Here is a 17,490-nt window from a genome sequence, read left to right as displayed (position 1 = left end):
TCCCCGGTGTCGGCGAGCCGTGGGTGCCCACACGTGGTGCGGAGTGGCGGGGGCGGGACTCGAACCCGCGATTCCCGCGCTGCCGGCGGCGGGCGGGGAAGAGGGTGCGCCACGCGCCGGTATCACGTGACGCGGGCGCCGGAAGTGGCGCGGGCGGCGGCGCAGGCGGCGCTCGGTCGGTGTCGCCGGGCGGCTCCGGGCCGCCCCCGTCCCTTCCCCCCCGGCCCCGCTCCTGCCGCCGCCGCCCCCGCCATGGGCGCCAGCGGCTCCAAGTCGCGGGGGCTGTGGCCCTTCGCTACCCCGGCGGCGGGCGGCGGCGGCCCCGAGGGCCCCGGCGGGCAGCAGGCCCTGGCCCGGGCGCGGGCCGCGCGCGCCGCCACCCCCTTCGTGTTCACACGGCGCGGGTGAGAGGCGGGTGGGGGCTCTGCCGTGGGGCGGGGGCTCTGCCGTGGGGCGGGGGCTCTGCCGTGGGGCGGGGGGCTCTGCCGTGGAGCGGGGGCTCTGCCGTGGGGCGGGGGCTCTGCCGTGGAGCGGGGGCTCTGCCGTGGGGCCGGCCCCAGCACAGGCTCGGCGCGGGGGTCGGGGGGGTGTCAGCGGGTGCTCGCTGCAGCTCCACCGAGGAGCGGGACCGGCTGCCCAGCCCCCGGCCCTGCTCGGGGCGCAGGGAGCCGGCAGGGCCCGCAGGCTCTCACCCCACGCCTCCCCTATGCTCTCGGCAGCTCCATGTATTACGATGAGGACGGGGACCTTGCTCACGAGTTCTACGAGGAGACAATCGTCACCAAGAACGGGAGGAAGCGCGCCAAGCTGAAGAGGATCCACAAGAACCTGATACCTCAGGTAAGGTGCGGAGAAGGATGAGGGAAAGGATGGGGGGAAGCTCCACGGTGATAATTGAAGTCCGGCCTTTGCAAGAAACATCTCCCTCGGGGCATCTTCTTACTGGAAAGGTGGAGGCTCTCTCCTCCTCCCCAGTTTCTGCCTCAGAGCCATGATTCCTGTGTGTCCTGGCTCACACCCGTGTCATCTGAGGCTGTGACAGGGAAAGGAGAGCTGGTGGCACCCTTCAGCTGCCTTTTTTTGAGAGAAGCAGTGCCTGAGCCTTTCAGAACTGCCTGGCAGGGGAAAGATAGCTCAGCCAGGTGTATGTTGTGGGGCACAGAGCACCAGGCAGCTCTGCATGGCCGTCCCCTTACCAAGCACCTTCCACGAAGTGTAGGGTGCTGTGCAGCCTCAGCCAGTGTCATGTCACTGTGGAGGGCCAGGCTTGTGTTGGGCAGCAGCCGCCAGGGCCCATCAGCTGCTGACATGAGTTTGCACATCCCCTCCAGCTCCTCAGCAGTGTTGACAGCTCTCTGGTTTGCTCTTCAGTAGAAAACTCTCCTCTTTAAATATGCAAGTGGTGTGAAGCTGGGCAGGGGCTGGGATGTCAAGTGAGGATCATGGTGCAGGGGCAGGAGAGCCTGCATGTAGAGTTCTTTTGGGGGCATAAATGGAGGAAAGAGCAGATCAAACCAGGGCTGGAAAGAGCCTCTATTGAAGTCCTCGCTAATTAAGCAGAAAGGCATGGCTGTAGTGAGCAGCTGGGGTGAGCTGTCAGTGTACTCTGAGGAGCGGGCAGCCTCTCAGCTGGATGGAACCCCTCTGAGTGCTGTGTGGATGGAAGGATTTGGTGCTGCTTCCTGGGCTGGCATTCTAGCAGAGGCAGGCTTGGCATGTGGAACTGAGTCCTCGTTCATGTGGGTTGAAACTCACCCAGTTGGAAAGCTCAGCTGAGCTGGAGAGGGCAGGTACCAGCACTGAATAGTCCTTTGCTAACACAGGCTTTACTCTGGTTCTGCAGTCCCAGGCCTAGCCCTGGGCCCTTGCTCCCCCTCTGCCCCAGCGCCCAGCTGGTGCTGTAACAGGAGAAGGCTGGGATGGGGCATGGGAAGGGTTCCTGTGGCTGGTGTGGAGGGAGTTGCATTCAGCAGCCTCCCCCCTGCACAGAAAGCCGCTTTTCTGTGCGCCAGCTGCCCCGGCTGCGTTCCCTCAGAGAGCTCTTTTCATTGCTCTAAATCCCGTGAATGAAAGGTGCCGCATGAAAAGCCCAGACAGCCAAGATCTGCCAGTCACGCAGCAGCTGCTGCACGGGCAGTGCCTGGCAGAGCAGCTCCCTCCTTTCTCGCCCTGCCATGTGCGGCAGCCAGCCGTGCTGCCCTCTGCTCTCCAGGGGTGAGTGCAAAGGGCAAAGGGCTGCTGCTCTGTGTGCTGCTGCCCAGGCGTACCTGGTGTCACAGGCCATTTATGGAGCGTGGTCCCCGCGGTTCCTCCAGGGCACAGTGTTCTCTGTCACTGGGTGATTGGCAGGGCTCAGGGATGTTGATTGGCCATCCCTTCTGCTCACCACTCTGACTCTTCTTTCAGGGCATAGTGAAACTAGAGCATCCTCGCATTCACGTGGATTTCCCAGTGATTATCTGCGAGGTGTGAGTCCCAGACATCGCTGCCAGTGGGTGGGAGGCCCTGCCCCACCACCTCCAGCCTCACCGGGCCAGGCTGCATCGTGTTCCCACCGAGGAGGACTCCAGCTGTGTGGCAGGATGGTGGCTCGGCTCTCCCCTCGCCTGGAGGTGAGGCAGGACGGAGCAGGCCTTCGCAGGAGATGGGTGACTCTGAGCAACGACTGCTTAAAAACATCCTCGCTTGAGTCAGAAGACTAAAATACCTTTTGTAGCCTCTAGCCGACGTTTGATGGGTAACTGGAACTGCAAACAAGCTGCTGTGAGCTGTGAAAGGGAGAGCAAGCCTGCACTTCTCGTCAGAGAGAATCCCCTGCTTCTCAGGTATGCGGCCCAGGGAGAGCCGGGGCACGGTAACGCCCTGCCCTGCTCCCCGAGGTCCCTGGGGCCCGCAGGTCAGATGGCCAGTGTTGCAGCATGTCCCTTTGACACCGGAGTGATGTGACGCTCCCCTGTGTGGGTTTGTTGATGGCGGATAAGCAGAGCAGGCTGAGGGGTCTCAAAGCACATTGGGCTGGCTGCTGCTCTCCTCTCGGGAAGGGAATGGAGATCAGATGCCGCTCTCTTAGACCTCGGTCTCTTCCCCCACTGCGTTTCCCCAGTTATGCCAGCGCTGGGAAGGTTGGCTTTACTGCTGCCTGCTGGAGATCTCTGCAGTCCCTGGCCCCTGCTGGTGGCAGCAAGGTCCAAGCTCCACAGCGGACTTGCCTCCCCCACTCTCACACTGGCTCCTGCTGAGCGCGTCCCTCACCTGCTGTGGGGCTGGGCTGCCGGGCAGCTTCCTCACCCCTGCTGCTCTTTGAACGTACCTCCCTGTAGGCTGGGCCTCGACTGAGCCAAGCAGGAAAGGAATCCTGTCTTCCTTCCCTGTGCCCCCGAAACAATCAATTGGTGTACCTGCCCCGGCTTGGAAATCTCCCTGGCGATGTGAACTGTGGTTCCTCCCGCATCCCAGCTGGTGGCAGGAGGAGAAATGCGATGCACTTTAAAGGGAGGCTTGCTGCCCCACCTCGGAGGGTCCTGCTCTTTTCTCCTCTTTCCTCCCACCTAAGAAGGTCGAGGTCCTGGTGGCACCGAAGAACCTCTCACCCCTGTGTGTGTCCAGCTGCTGGGGGAAAGGCCTGACCCCAAATGCCCCTTGGCAGCATGAGGAGCCCCTGCCTCCCTGCTCAGCTGTGCCCAGACCGGGCAGGCAGAGGAGGACCGGCAGCAGGCACAGCTTTAAAGTGGGTCAGCGCCTACTCCCCATGGCAGTCAGCTCGGCTTTCCTCCTCTTTCGTCCCAGAACTTATTTACTTTCTAAGCACTTCAGATGTTTGCTACCTCGATTTTTAATTTAAGCTGCTGGCACTTGGCTGCCAGCCCTGTCGGTGTCTACGTTGGATGTATCCATCCCCGCGTCCGCCGAGAGCCGCCCGGGCGCGGGGCCACATTCCCAGCTTCGGGGAGATAACAGCGACGTGGCTGTTGCTGTCTTCCTGTCACCACCTCTTCCCTTCACGTCCCTCCACCCGCGGTTCCCATCGACAGGAGTGAGCACACAGGGTGAAATGGATGTGCTGGCTGCCACCAGGCAGGAAAGTGGAAGGGCAGGGCTCATCTACACTGTGATGCTGGGCACTTCTTTTGACATCTTTTGTTCTGCTTGCTTGAAAGAGTTTTGTCTTAAAACAATCCCTCACTGAAGTGTTTCTTATTTGCACCACCTGCTCTTGAGTTTCTTCCTGGCCGGAGCTCCCTGGGAAGGGCATCCCATGGGCTTCACAGGAGAGCAGGAGCTGCTGTCCCCAGGAAGAGGAGAGAAAACCGTGGCCACACTGTCTGTGCTGCCTTGCCCCACTGCTGTTTGAGGGCACATGAAACTGCACCGACCCTGCCTTGGGCGTGGGGGGAGGAGGAGGAGGAGGAGTGGGGAGGGGGTTGGCACTATTTTGCATGCCCCAGTGAGGAGCCCCTCACCTGGCTACCGGCCAAAAATCTGTTGGCAAGGCATGACCTGAACCTGGGGGAGGGGGCAGAGATTGTAACCAGCTTAGCAAGGATGCTTTTGTCCTTTCTGACAGGCTGCCCATCCTTCCCCCAGCGTATTAAACATGCTTCCCCAAAACCCATGCCTTCTCCCACTCTTCTACCCCCTCAGTGTCACCAGAGTGGCGGCGAACTTCTGCAGGCTGCCAACAAGCTGTGTCCTGCCCTGCTTCTTCCCAGGCTGGTCCCCACAGCAGCCAGCCCCCAGGAGCCCAGCAATCCTGCAGCAGCAGGGCCTTGAGAGCACCTGGAGGGTCTTAAAAATGTGAAGGTCACTGTAAATAGTATCTGTGTCCACTGTGGTGTTGGAGCAAGAAAAAAAAAAGTTTTCCTTTTGATTCTTTTTTTTTTTTTTTTTACAATTTCCGTGCAACATTGTGCTTTCCCGTGTGGATGTGTAGCCGAATCGTACTCACCGACACTAGGCTCCTTGCTCCTCTAGCGTGTGGGTAGGACCCATGGGTTTGGGAAATGTACACTACTTATGGTCCTTCCTCCCAGTGCATCTGTCCACTTTTGTTAAATTTCAATAAAATTATTTGTAGAGCCCACAAGTCCCAGAGCTGTCTTACTGGTGAAGGCAGATGTACCTGAGGGGAGGTGGACTCTGCTGCCGGCATTTTGAGCCCCCCGTGTTTTCGGGAAGGGGGTGTTTGTGCACGTGTGGCCGAGCTGATGGGGAAGGGCCCCCGGGTCACAGCCATTTCCAGGTTCTCCAGTTGGCACACAGGATTGGCAGGAGTTGGTGGCTTTGTCAGGGTGTGACTCTCTACTTGTAGCTGCCGTGACACCTTTTAAATGTATAACTAATGTGAAATATTTGTATTTTCCTTGTTCATTCCCGAGGCCTGGAACTCGGGCCTCTCTCCCCTCCCGTGTGGGGACGGAGGTCTGAGGACCCGGGGCTCGCAGCAGCCCAGCTTCGAGCTGACTCTTGCCATGGCTCCGCCCGAGCCCCGCGGGGGGGAGGATCCGCCTGTCCGCTCCTTCCTCGCCTGCCAAATCAGTGCCTCATTAATCACGGGGGCCTGACGTTCTGGAGCCGGCGTGACCCTGTGCCGGGATGCCGCCCGTCCCCCGAGCATTGCCGGCTGTCCGTGGGGCAAGTGTGATCTCACTTTGTTCCCCACGTCCTGTCCCCGACAGCCCTGCAAGTGTTTTCCTGCAGCCACCGTCACTTCTCATCATTTCCTCCGTGCAAGCCGGCTCGGAAACGAGCCGCTGATGAAAGCTGTCATGAGAGTGAGTGGTGCAGTGTGTGGTGCCTGCCCTCCGGCCTCAGGGGGATGAGGCTGTGGCCCATTCATCCATAGGGACTCCTGCCCCAGGAGAGATGGATGGATCCTGCTGCCTTAGAAGGGGACCGTGTAACCTCACGGTACAGCCCGGCGAGGTTACACAAGGCTGTGGCTCTCTGGCTCCATGACCATCTCTGTGTCTGCCAGGGCCACCACAGTCCCCTCCTGTCGCCCGTGGGGCAGGGCCATGCCCGGAGCCCCCAGCCCAGGGCAAAGGCAGCTGCCGATGTCCCCTTCTGGCTTCATGGCTGCTCCATGCCTAAGCTGACCTCCTCTCACACCTTGCCTGGACCTGTCTGGCACGAGTAGCTGTGACTCACTCCCGTTATCTTTATCTGCCATCCATGAGAGATTCCCATCCTCCTGTTGCCTGCCTGGAGTAGCTTGCCTGCTCAGCTCGCCCCGGTCGCTGCCTGGTGCTGCCATCCCGCACCCCTCTACACTCTGGGAATGACTTGGAACGATCTCAAGCTCGGCAGGGCAAGGGGAGGCTGGATCTGCCCAGCTGCCCCTTCCCAAAAGCAAGTCTTCCCTGGGGGAAGGAAAGAGGGAATGTGAGTCAGGTGATGCTCCCACTGAGGGGACAGCAGTGAGAATTTGCGTCACATCGAGGACTTCCAGCCCTCCCAGCAGTGGAAACCTGTGACCCCTCCAGCCACCCCACTGCCGGCGGGGCTGGATACCTTCACACGAGGAGGATGGAAAGTTTTAGCTGCTGGCGAAGGGAGCCTGTTTACTGCCCAGAGGGGAAGGGCAGCGCCTGCAGCGCTGGGACTTCTTGGCTCCCCATAATCTCTCCCAAGGGTTTTGGCAGCCAACACCCGGCCAGCGGCTGACCTGCCCATCCCCTCTCCCAGCTGGTGCCTGGCATTGCCTGCAGGCCAGGCCAAGCTGAGGGGTGCAGCCTGGATTTGGAGGGGCCAGCCTGGATGCAGCGCCCATCCCTAGCAGGGCTGTCACCCTCTCGGTGGGAGCTTCACCACAAAAGCTGACACCTACGTGGTGCCACTAACTGGAGCCAGCTGCGGGTGCCTGTGGCCAGGGCTTGGTGAGGCACCAGGAGCTGACACCGAACAATGCTGGGCTTGGTGCTCCCGCCTGATCCTTAGGGAGCTGCTGGGTGGCTGGGGAGCACTTCCGTAGATTCAATCCCGCTTCCTTCCCCTGTCGGCCCCGACACACCCTCGCAGTCTGGCGCTTCCTGCGTGGGGCACCCCGATGGCCCTCAGCCCAATGGGGCCAGCCCTGGCCAGGGCAGGCGGGGGACAGGCAGCACATGGGGACTGCCACATGCCACATGGCTGGTCCCTGAGCCCTGCCTGTCCTGTTGCCTGCTGGAGGGGACCGGCTGGAGCCTCAACAGCGCTCTGGGAAGGAAGCCCCCCCAGCCCTGTTACACCCATGGCCCCCCTTGTCCTCTCCAGGCAGGAAGCCCACGGGGCCATGGCTGAGTCAGCAGCACCGATTGCCCTAGCCCTGCACAGGATGTCCTGTCCGGCACAGCACCGCCCTGGGTCACCACCGTCCTGCTGCTGCAGGGACACTGCTGCTGCAGGGACACTGCTCTTCTGGTGTCACCACCACCTTGAGGACACGGGCATTCTGGCTTGCAAGCACTCTGGAGTCACCACCATTGTAGGATCACCAGCTTTTTAGGGACAACATGATCCTGGTATACCATCCTGGAGTCACCACCATTCCAGAGTCCCCGCTTTGGAGTGATGATGATCCTGGGCACACCACGCCCTGGGGTCACCACCAACCTGCAGTCACTGTGGTCCTGGAGTGACCATGACCCTGGGCATACCACCACCCGCCAGGGGACAGCACCACCCCTGACACCACCACCACCACCACCAGCCCGCTGGGGCCAGCCCCGTCCCAGGTTCCCGTGGTTTGGGGACCCCCGGCCGCCTCAGGCCCGCGCTCCCCCCGCCAGCCGTGGCGCCCCCTGCCGGCCCCAACCGCGGCCCCGCCCCGCCCCTTTCCGCCGCGTGGGGGGGCGGGTCCTCCCGGGCCGTACCAATCGCGGCGGGACAGGGGGATGACTCCCCGGTGCCCGGTACCGCGGCCCCACGGAGGTGTGTGTGTTCGGCGGGGCTCCGCCGTCTTCCGGAGCCCGGGGACCCGCGACGGTCGGTGCCACCAGCCCAGCGCGGCGCAGCGCGGGCGGGGCGCGGGGGCGGGGCCGGCGCCCCCGCGGGTGGTGAGTGCCGGAAGGTTTAAAAGCGGCGGCGGGGGGGGCGGCGGCGGTGCTGGAGGAGCCCGCGGCGGGGGATGGCCTGAGGCGCGGTGAGAGCCGCGCGGGGAGCGGGAGCGGAGCGGGGCCGCCGGGGGCCGCGCCCCGGCGCTTTGTCTGCCCGGCTCGAACAAAGGCAGCGCCGCGCCGGCACCCGGGAGAGCACGAGCGGGCGAAGCCGCTTGGGACCGGGATTCCCGAGAACCAGCCCTCACCCGGGGCTCTGCCCGCAGCCCCCGGGAGCTCTCTGCCCCGGGAGGGGACTCGGATCAGGGTCTGCTTTGGGGGGTGCGGGCAGATCGGCCGCTGCCTGCACCCCCTCCTGCCGGCCCCCCTTTCTGACTCTGTTCTCCCGCCGCCCCCAGGTCCTGTCGGGCAGGATGCGCGGGGGCTGCGCGGCGGCGGTGGCTGTTCCCTGGCTGGCCCTGCTGGCCTTGGCCCGGCAGCCCCCCGAGAAGCCGTCGGCCGCCCCCCATCTCACCCGCCGGCCCTTCCTGGTGGCCTGGAATGTGCCCACCCAGGACTGCAAACCGCGCTTCCAGGTGTCGTTCGACTTTAGCATCTTCGACCTGGACGCCTCCCCCAACGAGGGCTTTGTTGGGCAGAACCTCACCATCTTCTACAAGGAGCGCCTGGGACTCTACCCCTACTACACCCGTCAAGGTGTGGCCGTCAATGGTGGTGTCCCCCAAAACAGCAGCCTGTCCGAGCACCTTGCCCGCCTCCAGGAGGGCATCGAGAAGTACATCCGCTCATCCACCAAAGAAGGGCTGGCCGTCATCGACTGGGAGGAGTGGCGGCCTGTCTGGGCTCGCAACTGGAAGCCCAAGGATATCTACCGGGAGGCGTCACAGGGACTGGTGATACAGCGTCATCCCACCTGGCCCCCTGAGAAGGTGAACAAGCAGGCAGCGTTTGAGTTCGAGTCGGCTGCCCAGGAGTTCATGGTCAAAACCCTGCGCAAGGCCAAGAGCTTCCGACCCAAACAGCTCTGGGGGTTCTACCTCTTCCCTGACTGCTACAACCACGACTACAGCAAGAACAAGGAGAGCTACACCGGGCAGTGCCCAGATGTGGAGAAGTCTCGCAACGACCAGCTGAAGTGGCTCTGGAAGGAGAGCATGGCGCTCTACCCCTCCATCTACCTCGATGCGCTCCTGGACTCCACTCCCAACAGCCGCAAGTTTGTGCGGGCGCGGGTGATGGAGGCCATGCGCATCTCGCAGAAGCACCACGATGACTACTCCCTGCCCGTCTTCGTCTACACCCGACCCACCTACATCCGCAAGCTGAATGTGCTCAGCCAGGTAGGGCTGTACCACTGGGACATCCTCATTCCAAGCCCTGGGCATCTGGGCTTTGGGGTCAGCTGAGGTGGCTCCTCTGCCTGTGTATCGCACCTTGCTCTCATGGAGCAGGGTGGCTCTGGAGGCTGGTGTTGGCACTCATGGTGTTACTGGCACCCCATGGTTTGACTGTTTCCATGTGGTGGGAGGAAGCACCATTTGGCATGGGGCTGGCAGCTGGCCCCAGCGAGCAGGAGGGCTGCTTCCTTTCCTAGGACCCCCAGCTCCTCCCCTCTCTGGGGTAGATGACAGGGGGCCACAAATTGTTTCCCTTACGGATGGGATGTCTGGCAGCAGGACTGGCACCAGTGGTGATTATCTCCAGGGAAATGCCTGGGATGAACTGCAGGAATCAAGTCCTGGCAGCTGGAACCCTGAGGTGTGCAAGCTCACAGCCCCTGTGCTGTACTGGCTTAGCCCCTGAGGAGGAGGGCAGTATTGGGAAGCCTTGTCCCCAAGTCACTGGGACAGTCCCTGTTCCCTGGAGTGGGATTGGGTCCCTGACCCTGCAGTGGACACTTTGGAGCACACTGTGCTGGGGCTGTGGGTGCTGCATGGGCTCTGTTGGTGATAACCAGACCCTGTCCCCACAGGCAGACCTGATCTCCACCATCGGGGAGAGCGCGGCACTGGGTGCAGCTGGGGCTATTCTGTGGGGTGATGCAGTTGACACCAGAAACCGGGTAAGTTTGGGGTCAGTGTGGGAGGTGGATGGGTGGAAGGATCACCTGCCCCAGGGGAAGACCAGTGGCCGAGCTGTCCTCTCCATCTGAGTTACTTCTTCCTGGGTCTCACCCTGGTGCTTCCCATTCCCTAGGAGTTGTGCCAGTTAATGAAAAACTACCTGGAGGGGGACCTGGGACGCTACGTTGTGAATGTCACGACAGCAGCAGAGCTCTGCAGCACGACGCTGTGCCAGGGCCGGGGTCGCTGCCTGCGCCAGGACAGCCATGCCGATGTCTTTCTCCACCTCAACTCTACCAACTTCCAGCTGCGGCGCCGGGATGCTGACCACTCCGAGGGCCCCCTCTTCTGGGCCGAGGGCCAGCTCTCCTCTGCTGACATACTCTTCCTACGGACCCACTTTCACTGCCACTGCTACCAGGGCTGGCAGGGCAGTGGCTGCCAGACACATGCTGGCCCCCGCAGTCATGCCCCTGGCCCTTTGGCACCGCTGGGACTTGGGGTGCTGTTGCTGCTTGCAAGCTGGTGCTACCCGCCCCTGGACTGAGCTGCCCCTTTCCGTGGCGGTGTAGGAGGAGCCTATTTAAGATATCCCTACCCTGCCTGGGAGGCAGCTAATTGTGGAGGGCTGTCCCTCACTGTGGCGCTGTGGGGGAAGAGCTCTGCGGTTGCCCCATCTCTACCCACGCTGCTGCAGTGCAGGTGCCCTTCATGGGGATGGGGGGAGGAGGGGGACCCCTCTCCTGTTGTAAGGAGAGGGATGGGGGCAAGAGGGACACGGGGGCGGGGAGGGGGTGCTGCGTGGTGCTGATCCCCCGTGTGCTGCCCCACACTGAAGTGCTTTACCTCGAATAAAGCTGGGTCAGACTGAGAGGTGTGGGTTGATTTGGGGCGAGGCCGGCACGGGTCGCTCGACTCGCGGACACAAGCGGCGGGAAGCGGTGTGTGTTGGTATGCAGCTCGGGGAAAGCTCTGCTCTGCTGGGAGCTGCCCCGCCGAGCTGGGGCCGGAGCGGGCCCGCGGGACAGGAGCCGCGTGGGCAGCCACGGCCGGGCCACCCACGTGGAGGCTGCGTGCGGCCCCGCCCCGGCCCCGCCCCCTGCGGGATTCCCCGCGTGGCCCTGCCCCCAGCCCTCGGCAGTGCCCGGCATGCGGGGCTGGAGCTCCCGGGACCGCGGTCGCCGTGTGGGGACACCGTGCTGTGCGCCACGGCCGGGGATGAGTTCAGCCCCGCGGGGCCGGGGACACTACTGGCTCCGCTGTCCCGTGCCACGAGTGTCCCCCAGCGGTGCCCTCGCGTGGCTCCTTGTTCCCGAGGCCGTCCTGCTCTGCCTGTGCCCGTGCAGCCTCTCCGGCCACTGCCCTGTCCCGAGGGGTGCCCGTAGGATGGAGCGGCCCCGCGTGGCACAGGCACCTCCCTGCCCACGCTCCTCGGCTGCTGTGAGTCCCCGTGCCGTGCTCGCTGTGCCTGCTGTCCTGTGCTGCGGGTGTCCCCAGGCCGTGCCTTTCTGTGCTTCCGGGCCCCACGAGTGAGTGCCCTCCTGTGGCTGCGGTGCCCACGCGGGAGTGTCCCGTGCCACCGCGGGCTGTGTCGCGCCGGGTCCTGCCGGGAGCCGTGCGCTCCCTCCCGGCAGTGCCCTCCTCCCGCCAGGGAATGGCCGGCGCTCTCCACTTGGCGAGCGGCGCCCGCCCGGCGCAGCCCGCGTCCATCGCCGTGACCTTCCTCCCCCCGCCCCGTCCGTGTCTGTTTGTCTTTCCAGCCCACTCATCGCCGGCCAGTCATGGGGTGTTGACTCTGCGCATTCCTTCCCAGCCGAGCCCGCCGCCGCCGCTCATTACGCGGGGCTGACGCTGCCGTCCCACTCCGGGGCCGCTCTGCTGGGCTCCAGCTGCTGATAAATTCGGGGACTTTGAGGAAGAGGATACCCTGAGTGACTGGCACCGCTTGGGAACGGAGGTGTGGATTAACGCCGGTCCTGACCAGGGTATAAAAGCTTCAAGGTCTCAGCTCTCCCCAGGCAGCTCCCGGACTCACCCCAAGCACAACAGCACCATGGCATCAGCGTGGTCCTGCTGGGTCCTCCTGCTACTCCTGCCTGCCCTGACCCACGCTGGAGGACCCGGTCCTGTCCTCGTCAACCGCCCCTTTGTCACCATCTGGAACATCCCCACTGAGCGCTGCGCTCAGGAGCACAATGTCACCCTCAGCCTGGAGGTCTTTGATGTGTTGGCCAATGACCAGCAGTCCTTCACCGGGCAGGACATCACCCTCTTCTACAGCGACAAGATCGGTCTCTTCCCCTACTACACATCCGAGGGGGTGCCAGTGAATGGGGGGCTCCCCCAAAATGCCAGCCTGGAGGCTCACATCCACCAGGCCACCCAGGACATCAAGGTGACCCTGCCCAGCCCCGACTACTCTGGGCTGGCTGTCATCGACTGGGAGAAGTGGCGCCCACTGTGGATCCGCAACTGGGACTCCATGGAGATCTACCGGCAGAAGTCGGAAGAGCTGGTGCAGCAGCAGCACCCGCAGTGGCCTCCCAAGGAGGTGGAGGAGATGGCCAAGCAGCAGTTTGAGAAGAGTGCCTGCGATTTCATGAACAAGACCCTGTGGCTGGGCAAGAGCCTCCGTCCTAGTGCCTACTGGGGCTTCTATGGTTTCCCTGACTGCTACAACAATCGCTTTGACACCCTGCCCTACAATGGGACGTGCCCAGATGTGGAGCAGCAGAGGAACAAGAACCTGTCTTGGCTCTGGAGGAGCAGCTGGGCGCTCTTCCCCAGCATCTACCTGCCCCTCTGCCTCAATGGCACCAGCAAGGTTCTTCCCTATGTGCGGCACCGCGTGGCCGAGGCTTTCGCTGTCCAGCAGGGAATCCTCGACAGTGCCATCCCCGTCCTGCCCTACTCCCAGATCACCTTCGAGCACACTCTGCACTTCCTTTCCCAGGTGATGGGGATGTGGAGATAGTGGGCACCTCTTGTGCTGATGGGTTGGCACCAGGGAGTCTTTATCTCTGCTGGGGCTGTGTGGGGGCTTTGGGCACTGCTGACTTCTCCTCTTCCCTTGGGTGCAGGAGGACCTGGTGAACACCATTGGGGAGAGCGCGGCTCAGGGTGCTGCTGGCATCATCCTCTGGGGCAGCCTGGACTACAGCACCTCCAAGGTGAGTGCAGACGGTGGCAGCAGGTCCCTGTCAGCAGGGACCCCCAGTTCCTCAGCTGTGCAGGGCTGTGACACCAAATGCCATTGCAGGAGATGTGCCTGAGGCTGAAGGACTACGTGGAGGGGCCCCTGGGCCACTACATTGTCAATGTGACAGCCAGTGCTGAGCTGTGCAGCCAGAGCCTGTGCTCCGGCCAGGGCCGCTGTGTGCGCCAGCACGAGCAGCAGGGCCACCTCCACCTGGACCCCTCCCACTTCACCATCGATCTGCATGCTGGCAAGCCCTGGCTGGTGCCTCGGAGCCTGGAGCCTGGGGAGGACATCTCCAAACTGGCCAAGGAGTTCAGCTGCCAGTGCTATGACAAGTGGCAGGGACCCCGCTGTGACACCCAGGGCTTTGCCAAGTGACCCCCCACACAATCCTCCCACCCTGGGGACACTGGGGCAGACAGGGTGACACTACCTCAGTGCCCTTGCCATGGGGTTCAGAACCTGACTGTGGGATTCTTAATAAAACCAGAAAGCACCAGCAAGTGTCTCCTTGTCTTCTGCTGCAGCATGTTTTGGGCTGGCAGGGTCCTCCTGGGGCACCACTGCTGCCTTGTGATGCTGCCAAGGGCTGTCCTTTGGGCTGGGAGCTTGGGAGGTAATGCCTCAGAGAAACCACAAGGAAAAAAGAAAATTTATGGGAAAAGACATAGTAAGAGGGGATGATGGGGGAAGAGGATGAGAAATGGAAGAAAGACGGGGAATGGCCAAAGAGTGGAGGCAAAGGGGATGAGAAGATGTGATTGTGCGGCTGTAGTTGAGGAAGGGTGTTCTCCAGCCCCTCACTGTGCACAAGGAGTGGCCTTAAACCAATGCCCCACCTTTGATTTTCCCCTGGATAACCAATATGCAAAGCAGTTAAGGCCACAAATGATATGCAAAAGCAGTGACTTCTGTAACCCAGGCCACAGATTAACTGTACCTATTGCAAAGCAGTTGGGAGAAGGCATGAAACCCTGGCCCAGCTGAGATAAACATGTTGGCATCTTCCTCTGGATGTTCATCTTGGAGTGGGGAAATCACATGCTCATTTCTCTGATTTTAGGCTTGAATTCAGGTAATCTCTTCCTTTTGGGACTGCACTGCATGGCACTCTTTGTGTACTGGGGTCTTACAAAGCTGCACCCTTAGTTTTTAAGCTGGTTGGTGTAAACCATTGCAGAGTTGCTGCATTTCTTATGTTCATTTCTTATTATTGCATTGAGGAGGATCTGAGAAGATACCACAGCAAACATAATTAGGCCTCTGGCTTCCCTAGTCACAGCTTTCAGAAACATATACTCTCTTATTACCAAGTTCTTTGACAAGCTGGGGGCCCCTGAAAAAAAATTAGTCATAATTTGATTTTGGCCCAGAATTAATAGTTTTATCTAATTCTTATAGAGATAGCTTGGTAAATGTACCTTGATATTGGAAACAATATTATCTTAGTATCTTTTGTATGTGAAATGTGATTTAACTTTCATGAGCACTCAGACACGCTCCTCCCAAGCTACAGGAAATCTGATATTTGCTCTGTATTAAATGGTGAAATTGAAAGCAAAGTTCACCTTGCTATCCACACAAAGAAAATTACCGTGAATTTCAAGTCCTCCTTATGCCTGGAAGGGATCAGAGCTGTGTGCTTGTAACTTGAGGTAATTTAATAGGCTTCAAGTATTCAGCTACTGGTGCCTGATTGGGGGCTGGTCTGAGGTTCACGTGGACAGTATTGTCTCAATCCATTAACCAAAGTAAGCACTGAGGTGGGCATCAGGAAAGAGACATTTCCTCAGGAGCTGCAGAGGCTCTGGCATTGTCAGAAGCCACAGAAACTCTGCAGAAACCCTGTCTCCAGGTGTGGGTTTGTGGCTTTTCTTAAAGAGAAGTGAGGCTGGGAAGTGCCAGACTTCCCTTATTTCTTGAAACAGGTCCTTTTCTTGCTATTGAAATACTGCAAACTTAGCCATGAATGCAGTTTGCCACTTTCAAACAATAGCTTTGAACGTGTAAGAGGATTTGCTTTATTCATCCTACTTATTGTAGCTCTTCTATCCTTGCCCCTCACACTGTGTCTAAAACCACCCAAGACACTGCATTTCATGTAATTTAGCTTGTCTTGCTCCAGACTCAGGAATGGCGCTGCATGTGGTGCCAGCAGACAATGTGGAAGCACTGAACATCTGCTGGGTGTTTTTTTCCAGGTCTGAAAACCTGTCCCTGTGTCTGGCTGTGCAGAGGCAGCCTGCCAGAGCCAGCACAGGGCTGGGGTGTGCTGGAGAGCAGCCAGCAGTGCCCCAGGCACGGGCCTTGTGTGGGCACAGCTCTGCCCTGGGGGATGTGACACGGTGCTGTCACAGCAGCTCCTGTTCTCCATGCTCTGGGGACTGACCAACCTGCTGTGGGCAGAGCTCACTGGTTCTCTGCATCACAGGCTTCACACTAAATCAATTTCTAGGCTTTTTCCACATTCTGCTCTAAGAAATGAGGGAAGACTGTCACATAGAACTGTCCTTACATTGCCAGGTTTTTCATTTCAATGGCTCATTATTTTTTGTCTGCATTGCTTAAGACTCATATCTCCACAAATAATCCCAAGTATTCACCATATTTAACTATCCCAAACAGAGAGAATCAACCTGCTGAGTGCTCTGAAGACAGAATGATAATTTTACAGTCTAGCATGAAGATGTTGTCTTAGTTAGCAAAGGTTCTATCATTACCATAGTATGAGGATTTCATATTATCAGAGCTTCTTACCTTCTTGATACAGGCAGCTCCTCTACACACTGACTTCTCCAGGTCCTCACAGTAATCTGACTCTCCTCACGCCTCTTTCCTTACTCTTATATAGCACTAGTTCTTATTGATTGCAGGTGTGGCCTGTTAAGATCAGGTCCACCTCCAATCTTCAGCAACTGACCCAGCTGCAACTCATTGGGGGACAAGATCACCCTCTACATGAAGATACTTGTAATGAGGAGCCTTTAAATGCTTTGATATAACCAGGACATGAGTAGTTCAGTTGAAGAGTAAGGTGTAGATTAAGTCTTGCATAAAACAGATGGAAGGAAGCCCTTCCAAGCAATTCACAAGCTTCTCAGATACAAACAGGAAATTAGTAGCCTGTTATTTGCCTAATAAGAAAAAGTTCTCATCTGCCTTGTTCCCCTGACTAAAAAACTCAGAATCTGTATGAGATATTCCCCACATTGTTAGAAATCAGTTTAGCCTGACACTGAGACTCTGTTTTCAGTTTTGTCTTGGATTAGCAGCCCACACCTATGGTTAGATGACCAAGGAGGTGATGTATTTTGGGACTCCATAAGTTGTTTTAGGACCCCATTAGCTGTCATTTGCTATCCTTTGCTATCATTTTGCATTTCACTTCATCCAAAGACTGGACTGAAGCCCTAAAACCAAAATCAGGAGTATGTGAAGCAGGTCCTCCCAGACCACTTCTGCATCTTTTCCAGCTGGATCTTCTCCTGTTATACAAGTACAAACCTCTCTTGGAAGAAATAAATCCTTCCCAAAAGCAGATCACAGCAGCTGTATGTCATGACATTAAAGAGATGGCATGTGAGTCTTTAAAATGCCCTTTATTCCATTGGCATTGCATGGGAGGCTCGTGGCACACAGGGCTGGTCACTCAGAGCTCAGGTTGCTCCGTGGGTGGCAGCTCAAAGGCAGAGAGGAGGGCTGGGGCAGGTTTTGGTCACTCTGTTTGGCTGCAGCTGCAGAAAGCCCCCCTGACTCCCAAACACACTGCTCTGCTGTGCCCAAAGCTTCCAGGTGAGCAGCTCACCCAGCAGCTGAGGGGATGCAGAGGTACCTCAGAGAAACATGAGACCAGGAGGAGGAGGAGGAGGCAGCAGCTCAGAAACTGCCTCCAGTGACACTTGAGCCTGTGAGCAGCTTGAGGGGCTGCTCAGAGCAGCAGAGGTTTCACTGGCTCTCAATAAAGCACCCCCACGTGCCAGTAGCACTGAAGGTGTCACAAGGCTTCGCTGCTCTCCTGCTAATGCTTTTAACTAAAACTTGCCACTTCTTTTTCACGTGCACTGTCAAAGTTCACTTCTGATTACTGTTTCAAAAGTGAAACATCAGCTCCTACAGAAATCATTTCCTGGCTTGAATGCCAGGCTCTGTATCCCAATCCCCTCAGTGTCACCCAAGCAGCACCGACTTGAACACA

The 17,490-nt window shown here is 59.3% G+C and overlaps 3 protein-coding genes across 4 annotated transcripts; all 3 read left to right on the top strand.

The window, feature by feature from the left end:
- The first annotated feature begins 144 nt into the window (after positions 1-144).
- Positions 145-5,083, top strand: TUSC2 (tumor suppressor 2, mitochondrial calcium regulator). Its single transcript, XM_030228163.2, has 3 exons — positions 145-404; positions 720-840; positions 2,407-5,083. The coding sequence occupies exons 1-3, from the start codon at positions 253-255 to the stop codon at positions 2,470-2,472; spliced, it is 339 nt and encodes a 112-aa protein (XP_030084023.2). The 5' UTR covers positions 145-252; the 3' UTR covers positions 2,473-5,083.
- A 3,000-nt stretch (positions 5,084-8,083) lies between these two features.
- HYAL2 (hyaluronidase 2) lies at positions 8,084-10,967 on the top strand. 2 transcript variants are annotated; one of them, XM_050979409.1, is made up of 4 exons: positions 8,084-8,119; positions 8,432-9,373; positions 10,006-10,095; positions 10,230-10,967. In XM_050979409.1, the coding sequence occupies exons 2-4, from the start codon at positions 8,447-8,449 to the stop codon at positions 10,641-10,643; spliced, it is 1,431 nt and encodes a 476-aa protein (XP_050835366.1). In that variant the 5' UTR covers positions 8,084-8,119; positions 8,432-8,446; the 3' UTR covers positions 10,644-10,967. The 2 variants fall into 2 exon arrangements, with proteins under 2 accessions (XP_050835366.1, XP_009089261.4); XM_009091013.4 differs by lacking the exon at positions 8,084-8,119 and having other exon boundaries at positions 8,150-9,373.
- Positions 10,968-12,149: 1,182 nt separating this feature from the next.
- On the top strand, positions 12,150-13,794 carry HYAL1 (hyaluronidase 1). The gene is made up of 3 exons (XM_009091241.4): positions 12,150-13,049; positions 13,177-13,266; positions 13,356-13,794. Exons 1-3 carry the CDS (start codon positions 12,150-12,152, stop codon positions 13,671-13,673), a joined length of 1,308 nt encoding a protein of 435 aa, XP_009089489.2. The 3' UTR covers positions 13,674-13,794.
- The last annotated feature ends 3,696 nt before the right edge of the window (positions 13,795-17,490 follow it).

This window comes from Serinus canaria, chromosome 12, assembly GCF_022539315.1.
Source record: "Serinus canaria isolate serCan28SL12 chromosome 12, serCan2020, whole genome shotgun sequence".
Taxonomy (NCBI): domain Eukaryota; kingdom Metazoa; phylum Chordata; class Aves; order Passeriformes; family Fringillidae; genus Serinus; species Serinus canaria.
Note: the sequence above shows the minus strand (reverse complement) of the source record. Positions and strands in the feature narration are given on the sequence as shown.

Coding starts and splice junctions, on each gene's coding strand:
- TUSC2 (XM_030228163.2), top strand. CDS start 253: ATGGGCGCCAGCGGCTCCAAGTCGCGGGGGCTGTGGCCCTTCGCTACC. Junction 405..719: donor TTCGTGTTCACACGGCGCGG/GTGAGAGGCGGG, acceptor TGCTCTCGGCAG/CTCCATGTATTACGATGAGG. Junction 841..2,406: donor ACAAGAACCTGATACCTCAG/GTAAGGTGCGGA, acceptor CTCTTCTTTCAG/GGCATAGTGAAACTAGAGCA.
- HYAL2 (XM_050979409.1), top strand. CDS start 8,447: ATGCGCGGGGGCTGCGCGGCGGCGGTGGCTGTTCCCTGGCTGGCCCTG. Junction 9,374..10,005: donor AGCTGAATGTGCTCAGCCAG/GTAGGGCTGTAC, acceptor CTGTCCCCACAG/GCAGACCTGATCTCCACCAT. Junction 10,096..10,229: donor CAGTTGACACCAGAAACCGG/GTAAGTTTGGGG, acceptor CCCATTCCCTAG/GAGTTGTGCCAGTTAATGAA.
- HYAL1 (XM_009091241.4), top strand. CDS start 12,150: ATGGCATCAGCGTGGTCCTGCTGGGTCCTCCTGCTACTCCTGCCTGCC. Junction 13,050..13,176: donor CTCTGCACTTCCTTTCCCAG/GTGATGGGGATG, acceptor CCTTGGGTGCAG/GAGGACCTGGTGAACACCAT. Junction 13,267..13,355: donor TGGACTACAGCACCTCCAAG/GTGAGTGCAGAC, acceptor ATGCCATTGCAG/GAGATGTGCCTGAGGCTGAA.